General features: G+C 41.9%; 1 protein-coding gene across 1 annotated transcript in view; it reads left to right on the forward strand.

Annotated features, from left to right (window-relative positions):
• Window positions 1-15,195, forward strand: part of LOC127575909 (kelch-like protein 1) — a 276,782-nt gene that overhangs the window by 249,355 nt on the left and 12,232 nt on the right. The window contains exon 8 of the mRNA XM_052026137.1: window positions 9,426-9,588. Within this exon, the coding sequence (XP_051882097.1) occupies window positions 9,426-9,588 (163 nt within the window). The remainder of the gene's footprint in view (window positions 1-9,425; window positions 9,589-15,195) is intronic.

The following is a 15,195-nucleotide window of genomic DNA, read 5'->3' on the forward strand; positions in this document are numbered from 1 at the left end:
TCTGAAGCCATGCCCTCTGGTTCTAGATACCCTGCCAACAGAAACACCCTCTTAGCATCTACCCAGTCAGTCTCCTTCAGAGTCTGATATCTTTCAATAAGACCACCTCTCATCCACCCACACTCAAGTGAGCATAGGCCTGACTAACTTGCTCAAGCTTTCTTCACACAGAGGAATCAGCCCACTGAACCTTCTCTCCAATGCGAGCATCCTTACATATGGAGGCAAGAAACATGCACAATACTCCAGGTGCAGTCTCACCAGCACCCTGTAAAGATGCAGAAAAGATTCCCTACCTTTACACTCCACACCTTTTGCAATAAAGACAGGTATTCCATAGCCTTCCTAATTACTTGCTGTTCCTGCAGATTAATTCTTTACGTTTTATGCTCTAGGACCCTCAGATCCCTACACACTCCAACATTTTGTAGTCTCACTCCATATAAATAATAATTTGCTTTCTCTTTCTTCTTTCCAGAGTGAATAAAGTCACATTTTCCCCCATCTGCCAGCATCTTGCCCACCTGTTTAGGCTATCTATATCTCTCTGCAGACTCTTTGTATCTTCTTCGTAACTTGCTCACTCTTTGTATCGTCAGCAAATTTGGCTACAATACGTTCATTCTTTCAACCAAGTCATTAATATAGATTATAAATATTTAAAGTCTCACACTGATCCCTGTGGCACACTACTAATTATTGATTGCCAATCCAAAAATGGCCCATTTATTCTGATTGTCTCCTAGTTAGCCAGCCCTCTATCCATGCTATTGTATTACTTCAAACCCCTCTTAAGGTGTAGATTGACAGAAGTAGAAGACCTATTGTCCTCTTGAGCTTAATCTAGAGTGAGTAATTTAATAAAATGATAATTATTGAATTAATTGTGCAACTTTTAAGTTAGCTTCATTATTATGATTGCAGACAATACTTCAACAAATTTCCACGTATATAGAACTTCCAAAGTAGGAATGGATCTCTTTAAGCGGAAAAAAATAAATTATATATCGAGATATTAAAACAAGTATCCTAAGTCAAGGCAGTGGGTATTGAGGAGCATTGTAAGTGAGGAGAGGTGGAGAGGTTTAGAGAGGGAATTTTGGAATTTTAGAGCTTAGGGTCGTGATGACTAGAGGCATGATTGCCAGTGATAAAGTGATGAAATCTGAGAATACACATCTCCAGAACTGAAGATTACAGAATTAGGGAGGGATTTGGAAAAAGGATGAGGATTTTAAAATCGAAGCAACATAATTGGCTATGTGTCTGTTGGTATTTATAGAGAACAGTTATCTAGGAGCTAATGTATGCCTCAATGTGATTCCATGTGCAAGCTTGTGCAGTGAAGTCAGGGTTGCATTGGAGATCAGATGCATTGAACTCCTGACCTTTTGCTCTGCCCCAGAAGCGCCACTGAGACCAAGAGCACTCTGTTGGTTGCTGAGTCGTATGTCGTACCTGAACCCTCTGATGTACCTACCCTGGTCTTGGGGTCCGTTCATTAAAAGATTAGATTTAGAGAAGTTTACTTTCACTTTATTTCACTGTATATTTCTGTTTTCAATGGGTGAGCTGTCAGAAGGCCATCAATCTGACTGGTTGCATCATCGCCTGGTATGGAGGCTCCAATGCACAGGATTGCAAGAGGCTGCAGAGGGTTGTAGTCACAGCCAGCTCCATCACGGGCACAACCCTCCCCACCATCGAGGACATCTTCAAGAGGTGGTGCCTCAAGAAGGTGACATCCATCTCTAAGGACCCTCACCATCCAGGACATGCCCGCTTCTTGTTATTACTGTCAGGGAGGAGGTACAGGAACCCGAAGACCCACACTTAGTGATTTAGAAACAGCTTCTTCCCCTCCGCCATCAGGTTTCTGAATGGTCCATGAACCCACTATTTTGCACTATTTACTTATTTTGTAATTTATAGTAATTTTATGTCTTTGCACTGTACTGCTGCCGCAAAACAACAAATTTCATGACATATGTCAGTGCTAATAAACCTGATTCTGATTCTGAAGTGGGGAGCGGATGGGGCTGTATTTCCTGTGACCTACCTATAGGGGGCTATGTGGGAGGGAAGGGTTAGATAGATCTTAGAGCAAGATAAAATGTCAGCACAACATTGTGGGCCGAAGGGCCTGTACTGTGATGTTATGTTCTACCTATCGCTTGCGATAGCTCTGCTTTGTGCAAGGAATGTAACGATGTTGCCAACAGTTTGATGTTACCGGCTCAGCTGCATGAACTTACTGTGGCCACTAGGATGGGGTAGGCAGCATTCACAAGGCATGGGCCAAGATTAGTGCGATCCACCCCAAACCTTTAACTGAGAAACACATCCCTGGAAAGACAAAAACTGGTTGGTGAAATTCTTGAATGGCCGTGCAGAGTTTACTCATGAATAATGTTAAAAAGGTGTTGTTGAATTACAGCTTTGATCATGATGAATATCGTCAATACAACCAATTAACGATAATAAAGTCACTCAGAGCATTTGCTCTAGTTCTGCTTTTGAATCAAAATGACACTTAATTATTCATAAGAGCCTGAAACTGGGCCAGTCTCATATTGGTGCTGGTCTGATTAAGATCATAGCATCATAGTCACAGAGCACTACAGCACAGAAACAGGCCCTTCAGCCCACCTAGTCCATGTCAGCGTGGTTTTCTGCCTCGTTCTATCTACCTGGATCCGGACCATATCCCTCCATACCTCTCTCATCCATGCACCTATCCAAACTTCTCTTAAATGTTGCAATTGAACCCGCATTCACCACTTCCGCTAGCAGCTCATTCCACACTCGCACCACCCTCTGAGTGAAGTAGTTCCCCCTCAGATTCCCCTTAAATATTTCACCTTTCACCCTAAACCTGTGACCTCTAGTTCCAGTCTCACCCAGTCTGAGGGGAAAAAGCCTGCAAGCATTCACCCTATCTATACCCCTGGATTTATTTCACCAAGTGGACTTTAAAGTGCATGAGCAACTCAGGTACTCAGTAGGAAGAACAGTTTACAATGCATCAACACTAACCCCCTTGGCTTACTTCCATTGGTCTTCAAACTGAGCCTGGAATAAACAAAGCTTGACGGTTCTTTGCCGAAATATCTGTGTTTAACTTTATTCTCTGGCAGTATTAAAAACCTCACTGATTCGGCCTGCATTTTGACAGATGTATTTCTTCATTGATGAAGACGACCCATTGTGTGACCTTTGAAGAAAACTTCACATCATTTCCTTGCTTTTGCAGTGCATTGAAGCTCAAGTTTCTAAATATCCTCAGGCTGAATTGACATTTTTCAGGGGGGTGAAATTGCACCATGTCATAAAATGGTTCTTAATTCCTGAATTCATGTTGGGTTAGGCTGTGTAGCACCAAGTCATGATAGAGATGAATGCCTGTCTGCCTTCAAATGCAATGTTACAAAATGAGAACTGCAGATGACATTCCGATTGTTGTACATCTGTCCTTGAAGTATAAGCCAAGAATGATTCAGAGGGTAGATCCATTTGGAACTCAGCATATTTCCCCATTGACCAAGTTAAACACTGTGGCATGAATCATAGAAACATAGATTTGTTATGACACAAAAGAAGGCCATTCAGCCCATTGAGTCAATGCCAGCTCTCGTGGAGCCATCTTGTCAGTCCTAGGCTACCACTCCTTCCCCTTAGTCCTGAAAATTATTTCCCTTCATTCCAATTCCCTCTTAAAAGTTGTGATTAATTCTATTTCCAACACTCCTATAGTTCAGATCATAAATATCCTCAAGTCTTCGGATGATCTGCTAACAGGACCAACTTCTCATACCTACTCCGTAATCGCACCTCTTAATCAGTCACATCTCGTCCCTCTGCCCAAAGGAGCACAGTTATCCCTGTCAGGTTACAATGAACCTGACGGCACCACCATCATGCCATCTAAACTTGGCTGTTTTCCATCGCATAGTTTTGCATGAGGGAAGAAAGAAGCAAGGGAGAAAGTGGCCTTCTCATGAGTCCCAAGAGCGGGGCTGAGAGGGCGCTTCCTGCTTTTAATGCCAGCATGCAGCTAAGTGACAGGGAGATCTCCCTCACTAATCGTAGCAGGCAGGCACCCAGGCAGATACGCCAGTAATGGGGTATCACGAAGCAGATTTCGAGGATTCAGATCAGTGATGGAGAAAGAACACTTCAATGGTGTAAGGTTACAAAATAGTAAATTTATTAAGATATGGTAAAGTACAGAAAAAGGAATAATAAATAGAAAAAATAAATAAGTCGCTAAGAATATTAATAAAGCAACGAGTCTCAAACCCTTCTGCATGTCGGGGACTCAGTAGAGATGATCAACGGCTGTCTTGGAGAACTCGATGTTCCTGGCACTGCCCACGATCCTAGTCTGAGGAGAGGTCCGAAGAGTCACAACAAACCTCCCCCTTTATACACTAAACTACACTAAGGATGCATCACGGCTTGGTACGGCAACTGCTCTGCCCGAGACCGCAAGAAACTGCAGAGAGTTGTGGATACAGCTCAGCACATCACGGAAACCAGCCTCCCCTCCACGGACTCTGTCTACACTTCTCGCTGCCTCGGGAAAGCAGCCAACATAATCAAAGGCCCCACCCACCCACCCCGGACGTCCTCTCTTCTCCCCCCTCCCATCGGGCAGAAGATACAAAAGCCTGAAAGCACGTACCACCAGGCTCAAGGACGGCTTTTATCCCGCTGTTATAAGACTATTGAATGGTCCCCTAGTATGATGAGGTGGACTCTTGACCTCACAATCTACCTTGTTATGGCCTTGCACCTAATTGTCTGCCTGCCCTGCACTTTCTCTATAACTGTAACACTTTATTCTGTTATTATTTCCCCTTGTACTACCTCAATGCACTGTTGTAATGAATTGATCCGTATGGACGGCATGCAAAGTTTTTCATAGTACCTCGGTACATGTGACAATAATAAATCAATTTTACCAATTTATTAAGGTAAATAATTTCACGTGACAATTGCTTATGCCATATCAGCACTTTCAGCAAAAAGAAGAAAAAAGTTCATACAGCTGTGCACATTACTCTGCGCGTACCAGTTTAACCCATTTATTGCTGGATATAATTGCTATTTTAACTTTAGTCCCATTACATCAGCTCATTAGGAGTACCTCCAGTGTCCTTGCCTTAATTCAGAAGTTGCAGACCCTGATGGAAGAGACACGGGGCATCTGTGGGAAACACTGTCCCTTCTCTGCTGTGTAATATCAAAGTCCGCAACTTCCTGATGACTCAGTCAGCTGAATCTGTTAGTTTGCACCAACACAGAGTCCAGTCTCAGGAGTCATCTCCTGGACTCAGTGACAACCAAGCTAGTTTTGATTTCTTAATTAACTTCTTTTTGTTTGATGTTTTTCAATATTTGCAAATACTTTCATAGGTATAGCTAATGTTTTAAAAAATAATACTTTTACTTTTTGAAACATTATTCATGTCAATTGTAATATTTTCTGAATGTCAGAGACATTTAAAAGTCAATGAGAGTTTTTACAGCCAGCATGTCTTATGAGGATAGGTTGAGTGAGCTAGGGCTTTTCTCTTTGGAGCAAAGGAGGATGAGAGGTGACTTGATAGAGGTGTACAAGATGATAAGAGGCATAGATCGAGTGGACAGTCAGAGACTTTTTCCTAGGGCAGAAATGGGGGGGCATGCCCACACAAGGGGGCATAATTTTAAGGTGATTGGAAGAAGATACAGGGGGGATATCAGAGGTAAGATTTTTACACAGTAAGTGGTGGGTGCGTGGAACGCGCTGCCAGGGGTGCTGGTGGAGGCAGATAAATCAGGGACATTTAAGAGACTCTTAGGTAGGCACATGGATGATAGAAAAATGGAGGGGTATGTGGGAGGAAAGGTTAAATAGGTCTTAGAGTAGGTTAAAATGTCGGCACAACATTGTGGGCTGAAGAGCCTGTACTGTGCGGTAATGTTCTACATTCTATGTTTGTTCAAAGCCCCACCCCGACTTCATCAACTATCAAAGGGTGTGAGGGGAAAATCGGGTGGATTGCTCGTCTCAGAACACCATGGACCTGCTGGTCTTCTACAATAATAACTGTTGTTTAAATATATATATGCAACAATTCAAATACAAAGTTCCTTCAAGCTTTAAACTTTTAATTCCTATTTGTCAAATGTTGGAAAATGAAAATAGATGTCTTTGATAAATCCTGTGTCTGAGATTCAAAGTTATATTGACAGTTGCTATGATACCATAATGCACAATCCTATTGCATCATTATTAGGGATACTAGTTTATTTTGCATTCTTCCGAAGTGGTTGTCATGTGGGCTGTTGATTTATAATGGCTGAATAAACCAAATTTCCTTTTTTATTACGTGTGTTTCTCCCGCTGCTTTGTGAATTGCATTCCACAATTTAATCATTTTTAGTGGAAACAAAATCACAGACTGTTTGACTTGCTGGTTAGTGCGATCTCACTTAAGATGACTTGGACTGAGGTAGGTCATTGCACATTATGTTTATGTCAGTCCTTAAAAGTAATTCTCCTTTGCCATCTATTAAAGAATAATTAAGGAACAAAGGTTACGTTAACTTTCCGCTTACGGCCTAATTTGACAATTGAGAAAACTATTTTTGTTCATTAAAATACTATCTAATCAGAAGTATGTTTGTTGTTCATAACCTACTTTTTATCTAAGTGTACACGTAAAACAAAATATGGTGGGGCGGTACTGAGGTGGGTTCAGGATTATGATAGAGTTTCGATAGTTTATTGCTTGGTTTACAGATAATTTGAATGTGGTGCAATTAGTGAACCCACAATTCTAAGTGGAAATCAAAAATGCTGGAAATCTGAAACAAAAACTGAAAGATGCTGGAAACACTCGGCATCTGTGGAAAAAGAGCGGAATTAATTTTTCAGGTCAAAAAACCTGTGTCAGAACTGAGAAAAGTCTTCAACCTGAAACGTTATCTCTGTTTCTCTTTCCACAGATGCAGTCTGACCTGCTGAGTATTTTCCTGCATTCCCTTTTTATTGGCCTAAGATTGTAACTAGTTGATCTAAAAGATGCTGATTTTTTTGTGTACCTTTGCTTCACATCCGACCTTGAATCACTGCAGCTTGCAAGGAAATATGAATGGGTGGTATCAATAAATTTAGATGGTACATGACATCGTGGCCTCTCAAACAGCTCAATGGGCATTTATGCTGCCGATGAAATAGCTATTAAGCAATGAGCTCTCTCAGTTGATAACTGTATGGATGTCTGTGGTGGTTAGTGATCACTTGTCCCTGGAGAAGGAGCATGTGGCATCCACGGGTACAATGGGGGCTTTCTGGGGCAGGTGGGCACCACAGGGGCTCGAGTGCATTCTGGATAGAGATGACTGTGTTATAATTTGAAACTATTGCCTGTAAAAAGGGTGAATTGTTGACGACTGTGGTATTGTAGTAATGTATTGGTATTGGTATTGGTTTATTATTGTCACTTGTACCGTCGTAATCACTGAATAAACCTCATTTGGAAAAGGAAAAAAAAGTGACCACTTGAACAGCAAGCAAAGTCTGTCCAAAGCTCTGAAGTCAGGTTTGTCTGGTTCATTTTATTTACTATTAATAACCATGTCTCAATCTTTCCCTGCAGAATCTCAAAAACAAATAACCAGATGCTGTGGTTGTTTCTTTGTATTTAACATTAGTAAGTAAATCTAATTCAATTAAGTCTTGGAAAAAAACGCTTGTGTTTTTTTGTAGTTTTTCACCAGGTTCAAAAGGGCAATATCCCAATTGGAGTAATTAGGTAATTAAGATGGATATGGTGAGCTTGTAAAGTGCCTGTGATTGCCTTGGATTCTGATGGAGGTACAATTGATCATGCACACTCTTACCTGAAAAAGAATTAGAATCAGGTTTATTATCACTGACTTTTATGATGTGAAACTTGTCGTTTTGCGGCAGCAGTACAGTGCAAAGACAAAAAAATTACCATAAATTACAAAAGTAAACAAATAGTGCAAAAATAGTGTGAGGGAATTTAAGCTGCAGCTGCTGTATTTTCATGTGACTGGTTAGGAGCAGTAGTTATGATTCCAGTTCAAGGTTAGTTGACCAATCTCTTTCCCTTGAGGAAATCAAGTTTATTTCTGTAACGTCTGTGCAGAGAGACAAGAGTGCTCTAATATGCCGCACAGTTTGATCAGACTTCCCACCATCAAACTCCTTATACATCGAAGGTCTTTGTGCATCAAATGCCATGGTAGCTGAGATCCATCCAATTACAGATATATTAAATTGTGGGACAGAATTAAGTGAAATGGACTGCACTGATCCTTGGCTTTTCACCTTGAATTCTCACCTGCAGCTTCAAACAGATATCAGAGGGAGCGAGGAAAAGAAGAATCCCATTCCAATATCCCACCGTAAATAATTCAACAAGCAAAGACTTTGGAAACCAATTAAATATAATAGAACTTTTCCTGCTCACTTTGTACGAACGATTCCCTGAAGGCAAATGTGGTAATTACAGGGAAAGGAAGGCTGACCTGAGATGGGGCAGGCTTTCCTTGTCGCCCTTTGTTTTGGAAATAACATCATTTATCATTGCTGTAATGACTTGATTGAAGCCTATATTGAGGGCATTCATTTTGACATTTTCTTATTAAACTTAGAACACATTGTCACTGGAATAGCAGATATAACCCAGGGTCACTTGCCTTTTATATTTCACTACTTTGTACCTGATACTGCACTTTGTCAAAGTTATCTTCCAATCTCCCACTTAATATACTCTACATCACCTGAAGCAATAAAATTTGAGACTTTATAAGACAGGGTTATGAGACTGGATAATTATATAAGAATTTTATCTTATTAATAAGTAAACTCTGTGGAAGGATATTTCACAGTGACACTACAGTAATGAAGCCTTCCTGTATTGAATGTAATCAATTGGCTAGGTGTTGTGCTCCAGTATTGCACTGGTTTATTTGGTAATGATGGCTGGATTGTCCTGGAACACTGCCCAAACCCACCCGCCTGATGTGGATGAGGAAGGCTACTTGAACTGACCTGTTGTACCTGGGAATCCACCTGGGAGAAGGAGCAGGCCGTGAGTGGCAACTAAACCTCAGGTGGGAGATGTTGAGTCTCCATCCCTAGAACACTCTACAGACATTCTGGAGCAACAAACGATGCGCTGGAGGAGCTCAATGGGCCAAGCAGCATCTGTGGGAGGAAAGAAATTGTCGACGTTTCCACGGATGCTGCCTGCCCCACTGAGTTCCTCCAGCACATTGTTTGTTGCTTCAGATTCCAGCATCTGCCGTCCCTTGTGTCTCCTGCAGACTTTCTAACAGCTTATTGCTGTTAAGGCCTTTGAACAGATCTGAAATGTTGTATCAATAATTTCCATCTTTTTCAGGTGTTGCTGTGTTAGAAGGACCAATGTACGCAGTAGGTGGCCATGATGGCTGGAGTTACCTAAATACAGTAGAACGATGGGATCCACAAGCCTGTCAGTGGACCTTTGTGGCCAGTATGTCCATTGCTCGAAGTACAGTGGGAGTAGCAGCATTAAATGGCAAGTGAGTAGAGAATATGCCTTTAAGAGTCTATTCCAGTTTGAACGCATCTCTATTGTACTAACTCCCTGATTGATAAATGTACTGAACCAACACCATCATTGTGAAATTGGAAAAAAAAAGTAGAAATGTAATGAAATCTTGTGCCGCAGTTGTACAAGAGGTGGAAAGAGCAGTTAAGAAGGCCAATGGGATGTTGGCTTTCATAAGTCGCGGGATTGAGTTTAAGAGCCGCGAGGTGATGATGCAGCTTTACAAAACTCTAGTTAGGCCACACTCAGAGTACTGTGTTCAGTTCTGGTCGCCTCATTATAGGAAGGATGTGGAGGCGTTGGAGAGGGTGCAGAGGAGATTTACCTGGATGCTGCCTGGATTGGAGAGTATTGAATATGAGGAGAGGCTTAAGGTGCTAGGGCTTTATTCACTGGAAAGGAGGAGGATGAGAGGAGACATGATAGAGGTATATAAAATATTGAGAGGAATAGATAGAGTAGACAGTCAGTGCCTCCTTTCCAGGGCACCAATGCTCAAGACGAGAGGTCATGGCTTTAAGGTTATGGGTGGGAGGTTCAGGGGAGATGTCAGAGGGAGGTTTTTCACCCAGAGAGTGGTTGGTGCATAGAATGCCCTGCCTGGGGTGGTGGTGGAGGCAGATACATTGAACAGGTTCAAGAGCTTGTTGGATAGGCATATGGAGGAATGTGAGATAGAGGGATATGCGGGAGGAAAGGGTTAGGTAGTGTGAGGGTGGTCTGATGGATGGCACAACATGGTGGGCCGAAGGGCCTGTTTTGTGCTGTATGGTTCTAAGGTTCTATGGTTATGTTGCAGTCGTACTAGACGTTGGTAAGACCGTGTTTGGAGTATTGTGTACAGTTTTGGTTTCCCTGTTATAGGAAAGAAGACATTAAACTAGAAAGAGTGCAAAAGCAATTTACAAGGATGTTGCCAGGACTCGAGGGTCTGAGTTATCGGGAGAGGTTGGGCAGGCTAGGACTTTATTCTTTGGAACATAGGAGATTGAGAGGTGACCTTATAGAGATGTATAAAATCATGAGGGGCATACATAGAGTAAATGCACATGGTCTTTTTCCCAGTGAAGGGGAACTAAAAACTAGAGGACAGAAGCTTAAGGTGAGAGGTGAAGGATTTAAAATGGACTTGAAGGGCAACTTCTTAATGCAGAGGGTGGTGTGTATATGGAATGAGCCACCAGAAAAAGTGGTTGAGGCAGGTAGAATAACAACATTTAAAGCACATGTTTAGAGGGATATGGGCCAAACACAGGCAAATGGGACTAGCTTGGTGGGCACCATGGTTGGCATGGACAAGTTGGGCCAAAGGGCCTGTTTCCATGCTGTAGTACTCTATGACTCTACGGTTTAATTATTGCACCAGTAACTAATTGCCTGCACCATTGATCTAGTGACACAAGGCTGAGGGGAATTTAAATTCAGGTAATTAAATAAATCTGGAACTTTAAAAGAAAAGTCTAGTTGTAAAAGAGCCATTTTGAAACTGCTGGATTGTTGTAAAGGCCCATCTAGTTCACTCATGCTCTTCAAGGAAGGAAATCTGCAGTCATTACTTGGTCTGGCCTCTATGTGACTTCTGACCCATCAATGTGGTTGACTTTTACCTACCTCGTTAGTTTGGAGGCAATTAGAGATGGACAATAAATGCTGGCAGACTCAATGATATCCGTAGCCTATGAAGCAATAAATATAAAACAAAGTTAAGTTTATCGGATGGTAGCAATAAGTGTTGATCTGAGATCTCCAAAACGTAACTTTGTCGTAATTCAACAAATATAGAGGAATAAACCCAATGGTTACTCACTCACTCCATGGCACCTCCCAATCCAACAAGCTTCTCCTCCAAGTAGGAAAAGGACACCGCTTATGGGTTTCATAGCCAAGACACACAACATCCCAGTTTGGAAATATATTGTCCTCCCTTCATTGCCACCATGACTAAATACCTATCAGAACTGAAACAGCTTAAGAAGATAGTTCACTGTCACCAAGGGTAATGAGGGATGGGCAGTAAATTCTGGCCTTCCCAATGCCACCCAAGTCCCAAAAAAATGTTACTAGATGAGAAAAGACAAAGAAGCAATTGATATTCAAGCACTCAGAGTCATAGAGTCAGAGAAAGATACAGCACAGAAACAGGCCCTACGGCCCACTGAGTCCATACTGACTACAAACCACTCATTCACATTATTCGTACATTAATCCCATATATTGTATTCTCCCCACATTCTCATCAACTCCTCCCAGATTCTACCACTCACCTACACACTGGGGACAATTTACAGAGGCCAATTAACCAACCAATCCACACATCTTTGGGATGTGGGACGAAACTGGAGCATCCAGAGGAAACATTAAACAGGGAGAACGTGGAAACTCCACACAGACAGCACCTGAGGTCAGGATTGAACCCAGGTCACTGAGGCAGTGGTTCGATGAGCTGTGTCACTGTACCACCCTATGCAGTGTAGGAAAACATCATCCTTGACACAAGATAACCTGTGGTACCACAGTCACATCGGACAAATTGGGTCACTGGATTAAAACCATATACAGCAGACAATGAAGGACGTACACAAGAGGTTCACAAGAATGGAAGCAGAATGAAGAAGCTGATCAGGGTTTTTTTCACTTGAAAAGGCAAGGCTGGAAGGAAGGGGTAATGGAGAGCATTAAAATTATGATTGGGAAGATGTTGAGAAAATGAGTCCAAAACCAAGGATTATAAAAATAAGACAGTCACAAAAAATAATCAATAAGAAATTAATGAGCCAGAGAGTGGTGAGAATGTGTAACTGACACTATAAGGAGCAGTTGAGGTGAATTGATTAAGAACATGTGAAGGTGTATTAAATTGAATTATGTGAGATAAAGTTAGAGGTTTGTTTAGTGTTTCCAATTAATTAAAAGTCAATTAAATGTTTTTAATTGTGTGTTTTATTTAATTGTACTATTTTTTCAATTCTTTATTAAGTGTTTCTAACTATAAGGAACATTTGGATACATTTAAGATATTTGACAGCTGGCAAAACTGGGGAAGGGCTTTGCCAGCTGTCAATAGGTTCCAGAGGGAGTTGGTGGTTGTGGCATGTTCTGGTTTGTTCATGTTACACCATTATATTGTTTGAGAACCAAGCAATGCTCAGGGCCTCATTGCTCAATCCTGATGTGCTCTGGACAAACAAGTGTGATCTTCTGCATTCAACTACAGTAAGTTCAGGATAGTGAAGATGGTCGATGGCAAGTCAATGTGGGTAAAATACCAGCCAATAAAATAAATCAAAACAAAAAGTTTGCAATAATTGAAACCGGCAGTTTTCAACAATCCTGGCAAGCAGTCAGATTCAGTGTCACGGTGAATATTCAGAGGTTGATTTCAGAATAAAAATTTCATGACCTTCATTAGCGCAGCTTAGGATGTTAATGCATTCTGGAGATCAATAGATAATAAATGTACATTTTCACAAGGAAGACGATAACCAAGTAATTATTTCAATAAATAAACAACAATACTTTGGAAAGGTATTAAACGGAAGATGAACAGCCTTCAAATAATGTGATTAAGGGATACTGGATATTGTTTTATTTATGTAAGATTGGGCAGTGATCTTGAAATAATGTTTTTTTAAGCATTCAGCAGCTTATGTTGTGTAATTTATAATTTCAGTTGTAAGAATTGTCAGGTCCCTAAGAACCAGACTTCCCTTTCACCCCATCTGCCTCACTCTCCTCTGTAGTGTCCTTAAAATCCAACTCGTTTTGCAACCTCTTATGCACTTGTCCCAAGGAATCCCTATGCAGTTCAAGATTAATTTGTTGCCCAGTAACTCTCCTAAGAAGTCCCATGGGTATTTTCTTATGTTTGGATTTTTGTAAATGTAAGTTGCTGTGGGTATGACGCAATAATAGAGAAAATATGCCCATGTTTCGACAAAGTTGAGTGGACTGGATTTTCCTCTTTGAAGTCATAGAGTCACATCGGGTTATATACTCAATGGCATTACCATCACTGGATCCTCCACTACCAAAGTCCTGGGATAGCCATACACACAATGTAACTACAAGAGCAGGTCAGAGGTTAGGAACTCACTTCCTAACTCCCCAAAGCCTGTCTACCATCTACAAGGCTCCAGTCAGGAGTGTGAAGGAACACTCTCCACTTGCCTGGATGAATGCAGCTTGGACAACACTCAAGAAGCTTGACACCTAACAAGACTAGCAGCCTGCTTGATTCCACCCCATCTGCATCCATTCACTCACTCCATCACCGATGCTCAGTACCAGCAGTTAGTACCATCTGCAGGATACACTGCACCAAGACTCCTCAGACAGCACCTTCCAAACCCATGACCTCAGGTCCCTCAGGACAAGGGCAGCAAAAGCATGGGGAACACCACCAACTTGAAGTTGCCCTCCAAGCCAAACACCATCCTGACTTGGAAGTATATTAATGTTCCTTCACCGTCACCGGGTCAAAATAAGATAAGATATCAATATTGGTATTGGTATTGGTTTATTATCGTCACTTGTACCGAGGTACAGTGAAAAACTTGTCTTGCAAAACCGATCATACAGATCAATTCATTACACAGTGCTTTCAGGTAGTACAGGGTAAAAACAATAACGAAATACAGAGTAAAGTGTCACAGCTACAGGGAAGTGAATTGCAGGTAGACAATAAGGTGCAAGCTCAAACAAGGTAGATTGTGAGGTCAAGAGTCCATCTCATCGTATAAGGGAACTGTTCAATAGTCTTATCACTGTGGGATAGAAGCTGTCCTTGAGCCTGGTGGTATGTGTTCTCAGGCTCCTGAATTTTCTGCCTGATGGGAGAGGAGAAAAGAGAGAATGAACCGGGTGGGTGGGGTCTTTGATTATGCTGGCTGCTTAGAGTCCATGGAGGGGAGGCTGTTTCCGTGATGCACTGGGCTGTGTCCACAACTCTCATGTACATCAGAACTCACAGTGAAATGCATCTTTTTGCGTAGAGTGTTCTGGGGGCAGCCCACAAGTGTTGCCACGCTTCTGGTGCCAACATAGCATGCCCACAACTCCTTAACCCGTATGTCTTTGGAATGTGGGAGGAAACTGGAGCACCCGGAGGAAACCCACGCAGACACGGGGAGAACATACAAACTCTTTACAGACAGCGGCCGGAATTGAACCTGAGTCACTGGTGCTGTAATAGTGTTACGCTAACCGCTATGCTACCATGCCGCACCGTACCGTGCAAAATCCTGGAACTCTCTCCCTAACAGCATTGTGGGTACACCCACACTTCAAGGACTGCAGTCGTTCAAGAAGGCAGCTCACCACCACCTTCTCAAGAGCAATTCAGGGTGGGCCTTGGGCCATTAAATGCTGGCTCAACCTGCATAACCCACATCACTTGAATAAATTAAAATAAAATATAGCTTGGAAACAAATCCTTCAGACCACCAAATCACTGTCTACCATCAAATACTTTTCTATACCAGACCCGTTTTGCAGCACTTCTGTGCCATGGTGTTTTAAGTGTTCATCTAAATACTTGTTAAATGTTGTGGGAGTACCTACCTTCACCTTGGGTGCTATG

The sequence above is a fragment of the Pristis pectinata genome, chromosome 11, assembly GCF_009764475.1.
Source record: "Pristis pectinata isolate sPriPec2 chromosome 11, sPriPec2.1.pri, whole genome shotgun sequence".
In the NCBI taxonomy this organism is placed as follows: Eukaryota; Metazoa; Chordata; class Chondrichthyes; order Rhinopristiformes; family Pristidae; genus Pristis; species Pristis pectinata.